General features: G+C 49.9%; 1 protein-coding gene across 1 annotated transcript; it reads right to left on the minus strand.

Annotated features, from left to right (window-relative positions):
* Nucleotides 1-11,403: 11,403 nt before the first annotated feature.
* On the minus strand, nucleotides 11,404-13,015 carry LOC141069203 (E3 ubiquitin-protein ligase TRIM7-like). Its single transcript, XM_073558628.1, has one exon. It carries the CDS (start codon nucleotides 13,003-13,005, stop codon nucleotides 11,434-11,436), a length of 1,572 nt encoding a protein of 523 aa, XP_073414729.1. The 5' UTR covers nucleotides 13,006-13,015; the 3' UTR covers nucleotides 11,404-11,433.
* Nucleotides 13,016-18,047: the final 5,032 nt, after the last annotated feature.

Here is an 18,047-nt window from a genome sequence, read left to right on the forward strand (position 1 = left end):
AAGAAGAGACAAACGATTCTACTCACCTTCCCCTCTCCCACGCCGTGCGGAGTTGACAGCTGACTTCAGCGTGCCACTACGAGCAGCGCATGACATCACTGCCATGTGCCGTGTGTCACTGACAAACCAACGTCTGCTGCTGGCCTCTGATTGGCCGGTGGCGTGCATTCTAGTGCAGGGAGCCAGCAGGTCTCTGCGCCGCAATACATTTCACCTGACAGTACGTCCGAGGATGCACATCCAGGTGAAATTGGCATCGGCACATCCCCCTCCTGCACGGGCTTGGTCGTGGTCGCACCCTCTGCGACAGCGATTGTTATGCTCTTGTAAGGCCGGGGTCACACTTGTGAGTGTGATGCGAGAAACTCGCGCATCAATATCCGGCACTGCCACCGGCACTCGGGACTGGAGTGTGCGGCTGCATGTCTTTCTATGCAGCCGCAATGTTCACACAAAATAGTGTTTAACTTGAACAATAAAAACTCTTTTCTATGTCCTCTGGTTTGCTTGTGTCCCCTACATGTAGTATTGGAGAGATTGTGGGAGGGATTGCAAGAAGACCCATGTTACAGCAGCTGCCTCTTTTCATTGGCTCAGCCACCAAATCACTGCCTTTACAGTCACTGTCCCCACTGTAGTGGTCAGATAGTCCTCTACAACAGTCCAGCTTTAGTAGAGGACTATCTGACCACTACAGTGTGAAAAAGAAATCCACCGTTTTGTTTGTGCCAATTCATCTCTGGAAAACACTCTCCTGTTGACACATGTATACTCTGCACATGTCTATTTTTTCTGCAGCACGGACGTCAACACGTCCCACACATGGATTACATAAGGTATGACATCTCTGTGCCATCCGTGTGACACGTACCAGAATATAATGCAGAACAGAAATTACAGAGGTTTAGGTATTAGATGTCAAAATTTTCTAGATAAATATCCATGAGATATCTAGTTTCTTATGTGTGTGATTTACTGTACTTGTTAATAAATAAATAATTGAAAAAAATCAACAACTTGGAGTCCGCCCCATTTTTGATAACCAGCAAAGGTAAAGCAGACAGCTGCAGGCTTATATTATCAGCCCAGGTAAAGCAGACAGCTGCAGGCTTATATTATCAGCCCAGGTAAAGCAGACAGCTGCAGGCTTATATTATCAGCCCAGGTAAAGCAGACAGCTGCAGGCTTATATTCTCAGACCGTAGTTGCCCCAAAATTGGTGCATCACATTAGATGCGCCAATTCTGGCTTTTTGCCCTGGTGTGGTGGCAATTGGGATAATGGTAGTTGGCACTGATGGAAGCTGTAATTTGTAAAAAATCACAGCTGGCTTCAAGAGCTGGGGTTAGTAATCAGACTCGGACTGGCCCACCGAGGGACCGTTGGATCCCTCGGTGGGCCCCGCCCGACCATGAATATCACTGAACAAGCCCGCTCGCGGCCTGGCCGCTCGTACCTGTAAATCAGATCATCCAAGTAGAAGCTGCAGAGCAGTACCGCAGCGCCGGCGCCGCCCCGATCACGTCTGCCCGGCCCCTGGCCCGCCCGTACAGTGCGGCACCCGCCTCCGCCATTCGACTCAGCCACACAGCACACAGGGCAGGAAAGCAGCGCCGACTCCACCCCTGGTGTCCCTCACGTGACCGCGTCGTCTCTGTATGTGTGCAGCCCGGGACAACGCGTCGCTGCCTCTGCAGAACCACCTCGGCTGCCTGTGACTGCTACCTACATCCAGCGCTGCTGCTGCATTAATGTAAGTAAAAGTGCAGTGCCACTGCCACCAATGTACAGGAATGGCATCTAGCGCTGGGCCTTGTAATGGGCCCCCCTCTGCCTGGTCTGTGTGGTGGGCCGCCCTCTGCCTGGTCTGTGTGATGGGCCCCCCTCTGCATGGTCTGTGTGGTGGGCCCCCCTCTGCCTGGTCTGTGTGGTGGGCCCCCCTCTGCCTGGTCTGTGTGGTGGGCCCCCCTCTGCCTGGTCTGTGTGGTGGGCCCCCCTCTGCCTGGTCTGTGTGGTGGGCCCCCCTCTGCATGGTCTGTGTGGTGGGCCCCCCTCTGCCTGGTCTGTGTGGTGGGCCCCCCTCTGCCTGGTCTGTGTGGTGGGCCCCCCTCTGCATGGTCTGTGTGGTGGGCCGCCCTCTGCCTGGTCTGTGTGGTGGGCCCCCCTCTGCATGGTCTGTGTGGTGGGCCCCCCTCTGCCTGGTCTGTGTGGTGGGCCCCCCTCTGCCTGGTCTGTGTGGTGGGCCCCCCTCTGCCTGGTCTGTGTGGTGGGCCCCCCTCTGCCTGGTCTGTGTGGTGGGCCCCCCTCTGCCTGGTCTGTGTGGTGGGCCCCCCTCTGCCTGGTCTGTGTGGTGGGCCCCCCCTCTGCCTGGTCTGTGTGGTGGGCCCCCCTCTGCCTGGTCTGTGCGGTGGGCCGGCGCCGCTCTCTGCCTGGTCTGTGTAGTGGGCCGCTCTCTGCCTGGTATGTGTAGTGGGCCCCCCTCTGCCAGGGCCTTGTAGTGTGCCCCCCTCTGCTTGGGCTGTGTAGTGTGCCCCCCTCTGCCTGGGCTGTGTAGTGTGCCCCCCTCTGCTTGGGTCATGTAGTGGCCCCCCTCTGCCAGGGCCTTGTAGTGGGTCCCTCTCTGCCTGGGCTGTGTAGTGGCCCCCTCTGGTATCATGTCGATGTAGTAAGCTCCGTTCTGGTATCATGTCTATGTAGTAAGCTCCATTCAAAATCAATGAATTATTCACTCACAATTTGTTTCTGTCAAATCAAATCCAAAGAAATCAAATGTACATCAGGGAATTCACACAGGGAAGAAGCCAGAACGGAGCTTACTACATCGACATGATACCAGAACGGAGCTTACTACATCGACATGATACCAGAACGGAGCTTACTACATCGACATGATACCAGAACGGAGCTTACTACATCGACATGATACCAGAACGGAGCTTACTACATCGACATGATACCAGAACGGAGCTTACTACATCGACATGATACCAGAACGGAGCTTACAACATAGACATGATACCAGAACGGAGCTTACTACATCGACATGATACCAGAACGGAGCTTACTACATCGACATGATACCAGAACGGAGCTTACAACATAGACATGATACCAGAACGGAGCTTACTACATCGACATGATACCAGAACGGAGCTTACTACATCGACATGATACCAGAACGGAGCTTACTACATCGACATGATACAAGAACGGAGCTTACTACATCGACATGATACCAGAACGGAGCTTACTACATCGACATGATACCAGAACGGAGCTTACTACATCGACATGATACCAGAACGGAGCTTACTACATCGACATGATACCAGAACGGAGCTTACTACATCGACATGATACCAGAACGGAGCTTACTACATCGACATGATACCAGAACGGAGCTTACTACATCGACATGATACCAGAACGGAGCTTACTACATCGACATGATACCAGAACGGAGCTTACTACATCGACATGATACCAGAACGGAGCTTACTACATCGACATGATACCAGAACGGAGCTTACTACATCGACATGATACCAGAAAGGAGCTTACTACATCGACATGATACCAGAACGGAGCTTACTACATCGACATGATACCAGAAAGGAGCTTACTACATCGACATGATACCAGAACGGAGCTTACTACATCGACATGATACCAGAAAGGAGCTTACTACATAGACATGATACCAGAACGGAGCTTACTACATCGACATGATACCAGTATGGAGCTTACTACATCGACATGATACCAGAAAGGAGCTTACTACATCGACATGATACCAGAACGGAGCTTACTACATCGACATGATACCAGAAAGGAGCTTACTACATCGACATGATACCAGAATGGAGCTTACTACATCGACATGATACCAGAACGGAGCTTACAACATAGACATGATACCAGAACGGAGCTTACTACATCGACATGATACCAGAACGGAGCTTACTACATCGACATGATACCAGAACGGAGCTTACAACATAGACATGATACCAGAACGGAGCTTACTACATCGACATGATACCAGAACGGAGCTTACTACATCGACATGATACCAGAACGGAGCTTACAACATAGACATGATACCAGAACGGAGCTTACTACATCGACATGATACCAGAACGGAGCTTACTACATCGACATGATACCAGAACGGAGCTTACTACATCGACATGATACAAGAACGGAGCTTACTACATCGACATGATACCAGAACGGAGCTTACTACATCGACATTATACCAGAACGGAGCTTACTACATCGACATGATACCAGAACGGAGCTTACTACATCGACATGATACCAGAACGGAGCTTACTACATCGACATGATACCAGAAAGGAGCTTACTACATAGACATGATACCAGAACGGAGCTTACTACATCGACATGATACCAGTATGGAGCTTACTACATCGACATGATACCAGAAAGGAGCTTACTACATCGACATGATACCAGAACGGAGCTTACTACATCGACATGATACCAGAAAGGAGCTTACTACATCGACATGATACCAGAAAGGAGCTTACTACATCGACATGATACCAGAACGGAGCTTACTACATCGACATGATACCAGAACGGAGCTTACTACATCGACATGATACCAGAAAGGAGCTTACTACATAGACATGATACCAGAACGGAGCTTACTACATCGACATGATACCAGAACGGAGCTTACTACATCGACATGATACCAGAACGGAGCTTACTACATCGACATGATACCAGAGGGGGCCACTACACAGCCCAAGCAGAGAGGGACCCACTACAAGGCCCTGGCAGAGGGGGGGCACTACATATGGCCCGGTAGAGGGGGGCCACTACATGACCCAAGCAGAGGGGGGCACACTACACAGCCCAAGCAGAGGGGGGCACACTACACAGCCCAGGCAGAGGGGGGCACACTACAAGGCCCTGGCAGAGGGGGGCACACTACATGGCCCGGTGGAGGGGGGCCCACTACATATGGCCCGGTGGAGGGGGCCCACTACATATGGTCCGGTGGAGGGGGCCCACTACACAGACCAGGCAGAGAGCGGCCCACTACACAGACCAGGCAGAGAGCGGCGCCGGCCCACCGCACAGACCAGTCAGAGGGGGGCCCATTACACAGACCAGGCAGAGGGGGGCCCACCACACAGACCAGGCAGAGGGGGGCCCACCACACAGACCATGCAGAGGGGGGCCCACCACACAGACCAGGCAGAGGGGGCCCACCACACAGACCATGCAGAGGGGGGCCCACCACACAGACCAGGCAGAGGGGGGCCCACCACACAGACCAGGCAGAGGGGGGCCCACCACACAGACCAGGCAGAGGGGGCCCACCACACAGACCAGGCAGAGGGGGGCCCACCACACAGACCAGACAGAGGGGGGCCCACCACACAGACCAGGCAGAGGGGGGCCCACCACACAGACCATGCAGAGGGGGGCCCACCACACAGACCAGGCAGAGGGGGGCCCACCACACAGACCAGGCAGAGGGGGGCCCACCACACAGACCATGCAGAGGGGGGCCCATCACGCAGACCAGGCAGAGGGGGGCCCACCACACAGACCAGGCAGAGGGGGCCCACCACACAGACCAGGCAGAGGGGGGCCCACCACACAGACCATGCAGAGGGGGGCCCATCACACAGACCAGGCAGAGGGGGGCCCATCACACAGACCAGGCAGAGGGGGGCCCACCACACAGACCAGGCAGAGGGGGGGCCCATTACAAGGCCCAGTGCTAGATGCCATTCCTGTACATTGGTGGCAGTGGCACTGCACTTTTACTTACATTAATGCAGAAGCAGCAATAGGCAGCAGCGCTGGATGTAGGTAGCAGTCACAGGCAGCCGAGGTGGTTCTGCAGAGGCAGCGACGCGTTGTCCCGGGCTGCACACACACAGAGACGACGCGGTCACGTGAGGGACACCAGGGGTGGAGTCGGCGCTGCTTTCCTGCCCTGTGTGCTGTGTGGCTGAGTCGAATGGCGGAGGCGGGTGCCGCACTGTACGGGCGGGCCGGGGCCGGGCAGACGTGATCGGGGCGGCGCCGGCGCTGCGGTACTGCTCTGCAGCTTCTACTTGGATGATCTGATTTACAGGTACGAGCGGCCGGGCTGCGAGCGGGCTTGTTCAGTGATATTCATGGTCGGGCGGGGCCCACCGAGGGATCCAACGGTACCTCGGTGGGCCAGTCCGAGCCTGATTACTAACCACAGCTCTTGATGCCAGCTGTGATTTTTTACAAATTACAGCTTCCATCAGTGCCAACTACCATTATCCCAATTGCCACCACACCAGGGCAAAAAGCCAGAATTGGCGCATCTAATGTGATGCACCAATTTTGGGGCAACTACAGTCTGAGAATATAAGCCTGCAGCTGTCTGCTTTACCTGGGCTGATAATATAAGCCTGCAGCTGTCTGCTTTACCTGGGCTGATAATATAAGCCTGAAGCTGTCTGCTTTACCTGGGCTGATAATATAAGCCTGCAGCTGTCTGCTTTACCTGGGCTGATAATATAAGCCTGCAGCTGTCTGCTTTACCTTTGCTGGTTATCAAAAATGGGGCGGACTCCAAGTTGTTGATTTTTTTCAATTATTTATTTATTAACAAGCACAGTAAATCACACACATAAGAAACTAGATATCTCATGGATATTTATCTATAAATTTTGACATCTAATACCTAAACCTCTGTAATTTCTGTTCTGCATTATATTCTGGTACGTGTCACACGGACGGCACAGAGATGTCATACCTTATGTAATCCATGTGTGGGACGTGTTGACGTCCGTGCTGCAGAAAAAATAGACATGTGCAGAGTATACATGTGTCAACAGGAGAGTGTTTTCCAGAGATGAATTGGCACAAACAAAACGGTGGATTTTTTTTTCACACTGTAGTGGTCAGATAGTCCTCTACTAAAGCTGGACTGCTGTAGAGGACTATCTGACCACTACAGTGGGGACAGTGACTGTAAAGGCAGTGATTTGGTGGCTGAGCCAATGAAAAGAGGCAGCTGCTGTCACATGGGTCTTCTTGCAATCCCTCCCACAATCTCTCCAATACTACATGTAGGGGACACAAGCAAACCAGAGGACATAGAAAAGAGTTTTTATTGTTCAAGTTAAACACTATTTTGTGTGAACATTGCGGCTGCATAGAAAGACATGCAGCCGCACACTCCAGTCCCGAGTGCCGGTGGCAGTGCCGGATATTGATGCGCGAGTTTCTCGCATCACACTCACAAGTGTGACCCCGGCCTTTCAAGAGCATAACAATCGCTGTCACAGAGGGTGCGACCACGACCAAGCCCGTGCAGGAGGGGGACGCGCCGATGCCAATTTCACCTGGATGTGCATCCTCGGACGTACTGTCAGGTGAAATGTATTACGGCGCAGAGACCTGCTGGCTCCCTGCACTAGAATGCACGCCATACCAGGATGGGGGACATTATACCAGAATTGGGAATATTATACCAGGATGGGGGACATTATACCAGAATTGGGAATATTATACCAGGATGGAGGACATTATACCAGAATTGGGAATATTATACCAGGATGGGGGACATTATACCAGAATTGGGAATATTATACCAGGATGGGGGACATTACACCAGAATTGGGAATATTATACCAGGATGGGGGACATTATACCAGAATTGGGAATATTATACCAGGATGGAGGACATTATACCAGAATTGGGAATATTATACCAGGATGGGGGACATTATACCAGAATTGGGAATATTATACCAGGATGGGGGACATTACACCAGAATTGGGAATATTATACCAGGATGGGGGACATTATACCAGAATTGGGAATATTATACCAGGATGGAGGACATTATACCAGAATTGGGAATATTATACCAGGATGGGGGACATTATACCAGAATTGGGAATATTATACCAGGATGGGGGACATTACACCAGAATTGGGAATATTATACCAGGATGGGGGACATTATACCAGAATTGGGAATATTATACCAGGATGGGGGACATTATACCAGAATTAGAGATATTATACCAGGATGGAGGACATTATACCAGAATTGGGAATATTATACCAGGATGGGGGACATTACACCAGAATTGGGAATATTATACCAGGATGGGGGACATTATACCAGAATTGGGAATATTATACCAGGATGGAGGACATTATACCAGAATTGGGAATATTATACCAGGATGGGGGACATTATACCAGAATTGGGAATATTATACCAGGATGGGGGACATTACACCAGAATTGGGAATATTATACCAGGATGGGGGACATTATACCAGAATTGGGAATATTATACCAGGATGGGGGACATTATACCAGAATTAGAGATATTATACCAGGATGGAGGACATTATACCAGAATTGGGAATATTATACCAGGATGGGGGACATTATACCAGAATTGGGAATATTATACCAGGATGGGGGACATTATACCAGAATTAGAGATATTATACCAGGATGGAGGACATTATACCAGAATTAGGAATATTATACCAGGATGGGGGACATTATACCAGAATTGGGAATATTATACCAGGATTGGGGACATTATACCAGAATTGGGAATATTATACCAGGATGGGGGACATTATACCAGAATTGGGAATATTATACCAGGATGGGGGACATTATACCAGAATTGGGAATATTATACCAGGATGGGGGACATTACACCAGAATTGGGAATATTATACCAGGATGGGGGACATTATACCAGAATTGGGAATATTATACCAGGATGGGGGACATTATACCAGAATTAGAGATATTATACCAGGATGGAGGACATTATACCAGAATTGGGAATATTATACCAGGATGGGGGACATTATACCAGAATTGGGAATATTATACCAGGATGGGGGACATTATACCAGAATTGGGAATATTATACCAGGATGGAGGACATTATACCAGAATTAGGAATATTATACCAGGATGGGGGACATTATACCAGAATTGGGAATATTATACCAGGATGGGGGACATTACACCAGAATTGGGAATATTATACCAGGATGGGGACATTATACCAGAATTAGGAATATTATACCAGGATGGTGGACATTACACCAGAATTGGGAATATTATAGCATGATGGAGGACATTATACCAGAATTGGGAATATTATACCAGGATGGGGGATATTATACCAGAATTGGGAATATTATACCAGGATGGAGGACATTACACCAGAATGGGGAATATTATACCAGGATGGGGACATTATACCAGAATTAGGAATATTATACCAGGATGGTGGACATTATACCAGAATTAGAGATAAATGGTAGCTCTTGGAGTCCCTCTCAACTTATGCTTGTGGATTTATAACTTCCTGACAGCCAGGATACAGAGTGTAAAAGTTGGACCATTCACTTCGGACACCTTGGTCACAAACATCGGGGCACCTCAGGGGTGTGTTTTGTCCCCGTTACTGTTTTCTCTCTATACGAATGATTGCATCTCTTCAGCAGACTCAGTAAAAATCTTGAAATTTGCCGATGATATGACACTGATTGGTCTCATCAGGGGAAATGCTGAAGACTTGTATCGGAGTGAGGTGGAAAGAATATGTGACTGGTGTAAAGCCAATAATCTTGTACTCAACACTAAAAAAACTGCTGAGATGGTTGTGGATTTTAGGAAAGATCAACATGAGATACTTCCAATCTACATCCATGACGAAGTGGTTCTTAGGGTCACAGAGACCAAATTCCTTGGTGTTATCATCTCTCATGATCTTAAATGGGGGAAAAACGTGGATGCTGTTATAAGAAAAGCACAACAGAGGATGTTCTTCCTGCGTCAGCTGAAAAGATATGGTTTGTCTAAGAATCTGCTGATCTTATTCTTTAATGCTGTCATCAGATCTGTGATTTGTTCCTCTCTGATAGTCTGGTATGGGGGAGCCACTGCGCATGACAAACTCCGCTTACAAAGGACTTTCAGAACAGTAGAGAGAATTATAGGCTCCCCCCTGCCTAAAATCCAGGATCTTTATGATAAGAGTATTCGATCCCACGCATTGAAAATTTCATCCGATCCCTCTCACCCGGGACACTCCTCATTCCAACTACTCCCTTCAGGACGTCGCTACAGAGTCCCCAAATGCAGCACCAACCGCCATATGAACAGCTTCTATCCACTCTCTGTTCAACAATTAAATCGTCAAGTGTAGACTATATACTGTATCTGTCTTGTTAGATGTTACTTGTTGTATCTGTTGTTATATATTATGTTGCCTCTTTGCCACAAAGAATTCCTTGTATATATGTAATATGTACTTGGCGATAATAAATTTGATTGATTGATTGATTGAGATATTATACCAGGATGGAGGACATTATACCAGAATTTGGAATATTATACCAGGATGGGGGACATTACACCAGAATTGGGAATATTATACCAGGATGGGGGATATTATACCAGAATTGGGAATATTATACCAGGATGGGGACATTATACCAGAATTAGGAATATTATACCAGGATGGTGGACATTATACCAGAATTAGAGATATTATACCAGGATGGAGGACATTATACCAGAATGGGGAATATTATACCAGGATGGTGGACATTATACCAGAATTAGAGATATTATACCAGGATGGAGGACATTATACCAGAATGGGGAATATTATACCAGGATGGGGACATTATACCAGAATTAGGAATATTATACCAGGATGGGGGACATTATACCAGAATTGGGGAAATTGCACCAGCATTCATTGGGGACATTATACAGGAATTGGGGATATTAAACCAAGATGGGGGAAATTATACCAAAATTAGGGATATTATACTAGGATGAGTGACATTGTACCAGAATTGGGGATATTATACCAGGACAGGGGACATTATACCAGAATGGGGGCTATTATAGCAGCATTGGGACATAATACCAGAATGTGGTACCTTATACTAGGATGGGGGACATTATACCAGAATTTGGGATATTATATCAGAATTGGTGATATTATACCAGCATGGGGGACACTATACCATTTTGGAATCATCATACCATGAAGGGGCACTGGATGGGGAAAAATCTTATAGCATTGGGCAAAGTATGGGGGAGATTATTACAAAAAAGAGTCAGGATGGGGGACATAATTATGGGGGGCAAATTCATGTGTTTATAGGATCTAGACTGCTAGAAGGGCCCATACATCTGCCCAATGTGCAGGTGGGGGCCCAGGTCCAAATTTTACACCAAGGATTATCAGACTATAGTTAGGCCATTGACTACATACACATAGATTAAAATTATTGGAAACATTAAGGGAAAGGAACTTGCAGCTAAATAATATCTTATGAGGTCGGGGGCTAAATATTTTTTTTATTTTAAAGTTTACTATTGCAATTTTGTTGTAATTATTTTAGGATTTTCATGACACAATTATCATACACATGTAAAGCGGCATAGAGCGGCTCGGAGAAGGAGGCGGTGAAGGTCTGTAAGTGTCTGATGGAGTCACAGACACGATAGAAGGACAGACGCCCGGCCTCATAGTCCAGATAGATTCCCACAACCCGCACAGGATAATCTAATAACATCTGATTATGGATATTGTTATGACTTGCAAAAAGGTTTTTCTCACAAACAATGGCCCATGATTTCTCATTGAAGCCAATATAAGTAAATTTTTGTTTCACCTCTCGCTCCAGACTTTCCCCAGCCACCCCTATCATCCAACTACTCGGCTGACTCACGTCCACCTCCCAGTAATGTTTCCCGGAGGAGAAGCTGCGGGAACTTAGCACCTGACGGGTTTTGAACCTCTTGGGCCCATCGGGTCTGTTCTGTGATGTAGCGGTATGAGAAGCAGATCTGAGATCCTGAGATATAATAATGTTATTATGGGCTGTGTCTACATCCAGTAATATGTCCGATTTCTCCATCACTGGGAACTGTCTCTTTATCCTCATAAACATGTCATCCGAAAAGCGTGCAAGTCCCTGGTGTAAGACCTGTGAGACTGACATGTGGTTCTGAGTCCCAATGTCCTTCACCTCACCAATGACATCGGGGGTCCGGTGACTAAACCCATCACTCCTGTTCAGCTCCGACAGGAAGGTGAGAGGGTCGTGGACCTTGCACAACTCCTCAGCCTGATGGATCTTAATTGCGAGCTCGTATCTTTCCTTCTCGAGTTCTTGGATTAAGTTGCTGATTGGCAACAAGACTTGATTTTCCTGCCTGGAGATCTCACAAAGGACTTTTCTCTCTAATACGCTCAGTTGATCCCTGAGGTCTTTGAACGAGTAGTGGACTCTCTTAGTGATCGCGGTGGACCTCATCTTCTCATCTTTCCTATGATCCTGTAGGTTATGGACTCTCTTCTCAATGTCCTCCTGCTCAGAGCTCAGTATCTCCATTATGTTCTCCAATTTTGCCTTCTCTTTCTGAAAGGCCACGTCCAATAGAGCGCAATCATGTCCCTTATGGTCTTCGACCACCCAGCAGGACACACAGATACAGGCGGTGTCTATAGGACAGTAGTATTTTAGCGCTTCCTTGTGTGTGGAGCATTTTCTTTCCTCCGGGGTAACAGTGGGGTCAACTAAGGTATGTTCTGGTGACTTACTGTGTCTGCTTAGGTGTTTTCCGCAAAAAGACGCCTCACACTGTAGACAAGTTCTTACTGCCGGGGCAGGAGAATCACAGTAAGTACAGAAGATCCTGGTCTCCTCCATACCAGGCTGAGTAGATGAGAAACGCTCCACTATGTTCCTCAGCTTCCGGTTCTTCTCCGGGGCCGGACGCTCCGGATATTCCGCTCTGCAGTCAGGACAGGAATACCCTCCAGCCGCCTCCTGGGCATCCAGCACACTCACAATACACGAGCGGCAGAAGTTGTGTCCACATCTCAGGGATACGGGATCTGTATAGAGGCTCAGGCAGATGGAGCAGTTCAGCTCGTCCCTCAGCTCCGCAGACGCCATTGTAGTGGGAAAGAGCGGGAGTATAAACCTGAAAAGTTTCTTCACACAAGGGGGGAGGAGGGTTTCAAGTAACCTCTGCAGCTCTGGAAGCAATAGGCACACACTATAGTTAACTGCCACCTGAGGAAGACGGAGCCATTCCGTTTAAACGCATTCTGGAAACTAATGAATGAAGACTTTAAATACCAGCTGAACTGCGTCACTTGCGCTCCATATGACCGGTCTATTTTACTTTTATACTGCAATCATATTTGACCCTTGATCCTCCACTCTGGACCTAAGAGTGCCACCTTCAGGAAAGCATCGACATCAGCAGCCATAAGCATGATTCTGGAGAACGTTAAAGACTGACCTGATTAAATGGTGCTATTATGTGGAGGTGTTACATGGATGGGCAATGTATGGGCTATGTCTGACTGTGTGACATGTGTATGTATATGTGGCGCCCCTGAGGGTTCAGTCGCCACAGAGGTACTGCACCTCCTCTTGTGTAAGGTGGAGACTCCTGACCACGCTCCAACACCTGCATCCCACACCACAAAGTAGTGTAGCAAAGCACCTTCGGCGGCTCCCTGCTTGGAGTATAGCCAAGCACCCATTGGTGGCTCCCTGCTTGGAGTTTAGCAAAGCACCCATTGGTGGCTCCCTGCTTGGAACACGAAACGTGCTGGGAGGTGGGTGGAGTTAGATTACATTACATTAAGCGGTAAGAGTTTAGGAAGAGAGCTCAGTTGTTTAGAGCAGGGGTCCCCAACCGCCGGTCCGCGGCCCAGCACCGGGCCGTTGCAGTGCCTTGCCGGTCCGCGGACACAAGGGGAGCCGGGGGGTGTTGCAGCAGCTGATACTCACCCTGCATCCCGCGGCGGCTTCATCCAGCGCTGAGCGGTCACGTGCTACCGCTCATTTAAGGTCATGAATATGGACGCCACTCATCTCCCATAGGCGTGGCGTCCATATTCATGGACCTTAAATGAGCGGTATCACGTGACCGCTCCGCACAGGAAGAAGCTGAAGCGCCGCGAGATGCAGGGAGGGAAGTTCAGCGACGGGAGGGAAGTTCAGCGACGGGAAGGAAGTTCAGCGACGTGAGGGTAAGTATGATGGGGAGGATGGGGGAGCCGAGCGGAGCCATATATACAAGGGAGGGAGAATGGGAGCGGAGCCATATACACAGGGGAGGGAGAATGGGAGCAGAGCCATAAATATAAGGGAGGGAGAATGGGAGCGGAGCCATATACACAGGGGAGGGAGAGTGGGAGCGGAGCCATAAATATAAGGGAGGGAGAATGGGAGCGGAGCCATATACACAGGGGAGGGAGAGTGGGAGCGGAGCCATATATACAAGGGAGGGAGAATGGGAGCGGAGCCATATATACAGGGGAGGGAGAGTGGGAGCGGAGCCATATATACAAGGGAGGGAGAGTGGGAGCGGAGCCATATATACTAGGGAGGGAGAATGGGAGCGGAGCCATATATACAGGGGAGGGAGAGTGGGAGCGGAGCCATATATACAGGGGAGGGAGAGTGGGAGCGGAGCCATATACACAGGGGAGGGAGAGTGGGAGTGGAGCCATGTATACAGGGGAGGGAGAGTGGGAGCGGAGCCATATATACTAGGGAGGGAGAATGGGAGCGGAGCCATATATACAGGGGAGGGAGAGTGGGAGCGGAGCCATATATACAAGGCAGGGAGAGTGGGAGCGGAGCCATATATACAGGGGAGGGAGAGTGGGAGTGGAGCCATATATACTAGGGAGGGAGAATGGGAGCGGAGCCATATATACAGGGGAGGGAGAGTGGGAGCGGAGCCATATATACTAGGGAGGGAGAGTGGGAGCGGAGCCATATATACTAGGGAGGGAGAGTGGGAGCGGAGCCATATATACTAGGGAGGGAGAATGGGAGCGGAGCCATATATACAAGGCAGGGAGAGTGGGAGCGGAGCCATATATACAGGGGAGGGAGAGTGGGAGTGGAGCCATATATACTAGGGAGGGAGAATGGGAGCGGAGCCATATATACAGGGGAGGGAGAGTGGGAGCGGAGCCATATACACAGGGGAGGGAGAGTGGGAGTGGAGCCATATATACAAGGGAGGGAGAATGGGAGCGGAGCCATGCATACAGGGGAGGGAGAGTGGGAGTGGAGCCATATATACTAGGGAGGGAGAATGGGAGCGGAGCCATATATACAGGGGAGGGAGAGTGGGAGCGGAGCCATATATACAGGGAAGGGAGAGTGGGAGCGGAGCCATATATACTAGGGAGGGAGAGTGGGAGCGGAGCCATATACACAGGGGAGGGAGAATGGGAGCGGAGCCATAAATATAAGGGAGGGAGAATGGGAGCGGAGCCATGTATATAAGGGAGGGAGAGTGGGAGCGGAGCCATATATACTAGGGAGGGAAAATGGGAGTGGAGCCATATATACAGGGGAGGGAGAGTGGGAGCAGAGCCATATATATAAGGGAGGGAGAGTGGGAGCGGAGCCATATATACTAGGGAGGGAAAATGGGAGCGGAGCCATATATACTAGGGAGGGAAAATGGGAGCGGAGCCATATATACTAGGGAGGGAGAATGGGAGCGGAGCCATATATACAGGGGAGGGAGAGTGGGAGCGGAGCCATATATACTAGTGAGGGAGAATGGGAGCGGAGCCATATATACAAGGCAGGGAGAGTGGGAGCGGAGCCATATATACAGGGGAGGGAGAGTGGGAGTGGAGCCATATATACTAGGGAGGGAGAATGGGAGCGGAGCCATATATACAGGGGAGGGAGAGTGGGAGTGGAGCCATATATACTAGGGAGGGAGAATGGGAGCGGAGCCATATATACAGGGGAGGGAGAGTGGGAGCGGAGCCATATACACAGGGGAGGGAGAGTGGGAGTGGAGCCATATATACAAGGGAGGGAGAATGGGAGCGGAGCCATGCATACAGGGGAGGGAGAGTGGGAGTGGAGCCATATATACTAGGGAGGGAGAATGGGAGCGGAGCCATATATACAGGGGAGGGAGAGTGGGAGTGGAGCCATATATACTAGGGAGGGAGAATGGGAGCGGAGCCATATATACAGGGGAGGGAGAGTGGGAGCGGAGCCATATACACAGGGGAGGGAGAGTGGGAGTGGAGCCATATATACAAGGGAGGGAGAGTGGGAGCGGAGCCATATATACAAGGGAGGGAGAGTGGGAGTGGAGCCATATATACAAGGGAGGGAGAGTGGGAGCGGAGCCATATATACAGGGGAGGGAGAGTGGGAGTGGAGCCATATATACTAGGGAGGGAGAATGGGAGCGGAGCCATATATACAGGGGAGGGAGAGTGGGAGCGGAGCCATATATACTAGGGAGGGAGAATGGGAGTGGAGCCATATATACAGGGGAGGGAGACTGGGAGCGGAGCCATATATACAAGGGAGGGAGAGTGGGAGCGGAGCCATATACACAGGGGAGGGAGAATGGGAGCGGAGCCATATATATAAGGGAGGGAGAGTGGGAGCGGAGCCATATATACAAGGGAGGGAGAGTGGGAGCGGAGCCATATATATAAGGGAGGGAGAGTGGGAGCGGAGCCATATATACAAGGGAGGGAGAGTGGAAGCCGAGCCATATATACAAGGGAGGGAGAGTGGGAGCAGAGCCATATATACAAGGGAGGGAGAGTGGAAGCCGAGCCATATATACAAGGGAGGGAGAGTGGGAGCGGAGCCATATATACAAGGGAGGGAGAGTGGAAGCAGAGCCATATATACAAGGGAGGGAGAGTGGGAGTGGAGCCATATATACAAGGGAGGCCGGGAGAGTGGGAGCGGAGCCATATATACAAGGGAGGCCGGGAGAGTGGGAGCGAAGCCATGTATACAGGATGGGACAGGGGAGCCATGTATACAGGATAGAAGAGTGGGAGCAGAGCCATGTATACAGGATGGGACAGGGGAGCCATGCATACAACAAGGGGAGCCACACAGAGCTGGACGGGGGGGACCACACATACATTTTCTGATGATTAGAAAATAATCAGCATGTACAGTACTCCAGTACAATTGTTCTTAAGTGCTCAATGCTCCATTTCCTTGTAGGTTCCAATCATCATTAGCAGTGACGGTCATCAGTAGAAGTAGCCCAGTGCTCCCACTGAAACAGAGAAACAAGCCAGGTGCTCCCACTCATTCAAAACCTATGGTGAGTTGAGTCACATTAAAAATGTTATAATTAAATGATAAATATGCACTGCTAAACTACAACCGCGTCCATAGCCCCGCCCCCTTATGACCAAAGCCCCGCCCCTGTCACACCTCCATCCCCGCCCTGCCGGGCCATGGAAGAATGGTCTTGGTTCAAGCCGGTCCCTGGTGCAAAAAAGGTTGGGGACCACTGGTTTAGAGAGTTGGAGAGAAGATCCCTGGAGAGAGGGATAGATGGATGGAAGTGCTGCGGCAGATCCCAGTGACCTGGGTCTGCTGGCACGGGAAAGGAAGAGAGAGCAACATAGACTGAAAGCCTGACTCTCCATAGAAAGAAGGATTAGTACAATACATGAGGAGTAAAAGAGAACAGAGGACGTGGGTTAGAAGAAAACCCTTCCTAGAAGTTCTAAGCGCAAGGCCGGGGCTCAGTCCCCAAGGTTGTATGGATACTAATGGTCCTGCAGCAGACAGCGGAGGAATAGAAGTAGTGACCACTTTATTCCCACACAAGACTTGGGGGCACAACAGCAACTGGATAGTGAGCCGGGACTTAGTAGCAAGAAGTCCCCGAAGCAGGCTACAGCTGTCTGCCGTACAAGTAGAGTTCACAAGAACATCGGACAGGAGGATCTCCAGTGTAACTCAGTACTAGGAGTACTTCATTTAAAGGCGCTATAAGAGGAGACGTTCAGAAAGGCACACATGTTGGCGGAGTGTTGGAAAGGAGCATTCCATCTGGCCTGGAGGTTGACTGAGTCCCTGACCCGGAGGACACGGCACGGAGGCAGGCACCTGTGTGTACTACAGACTGTGAGTAAAGCTTTGGAACTACATGTCCTCCACTTATTCCC

The sequence above is a fragment of the Dendrobates tinctorius genome, unplaced genomic scaffold, assembly GCF_039654945.1.
Source record: "Dendrobates tinctorius isolate UK_male_01 unplaced genomic scaffold, ASM3965494v1 ptg000257l, whole genome shotgun sequence".
NCBI classification, from domain to species: Eukaryota; Metazoa; Chordata; class Amphibia; order Anura; family Dendrobatidae; genus Dendrobates; species Dendrobates tinctorius.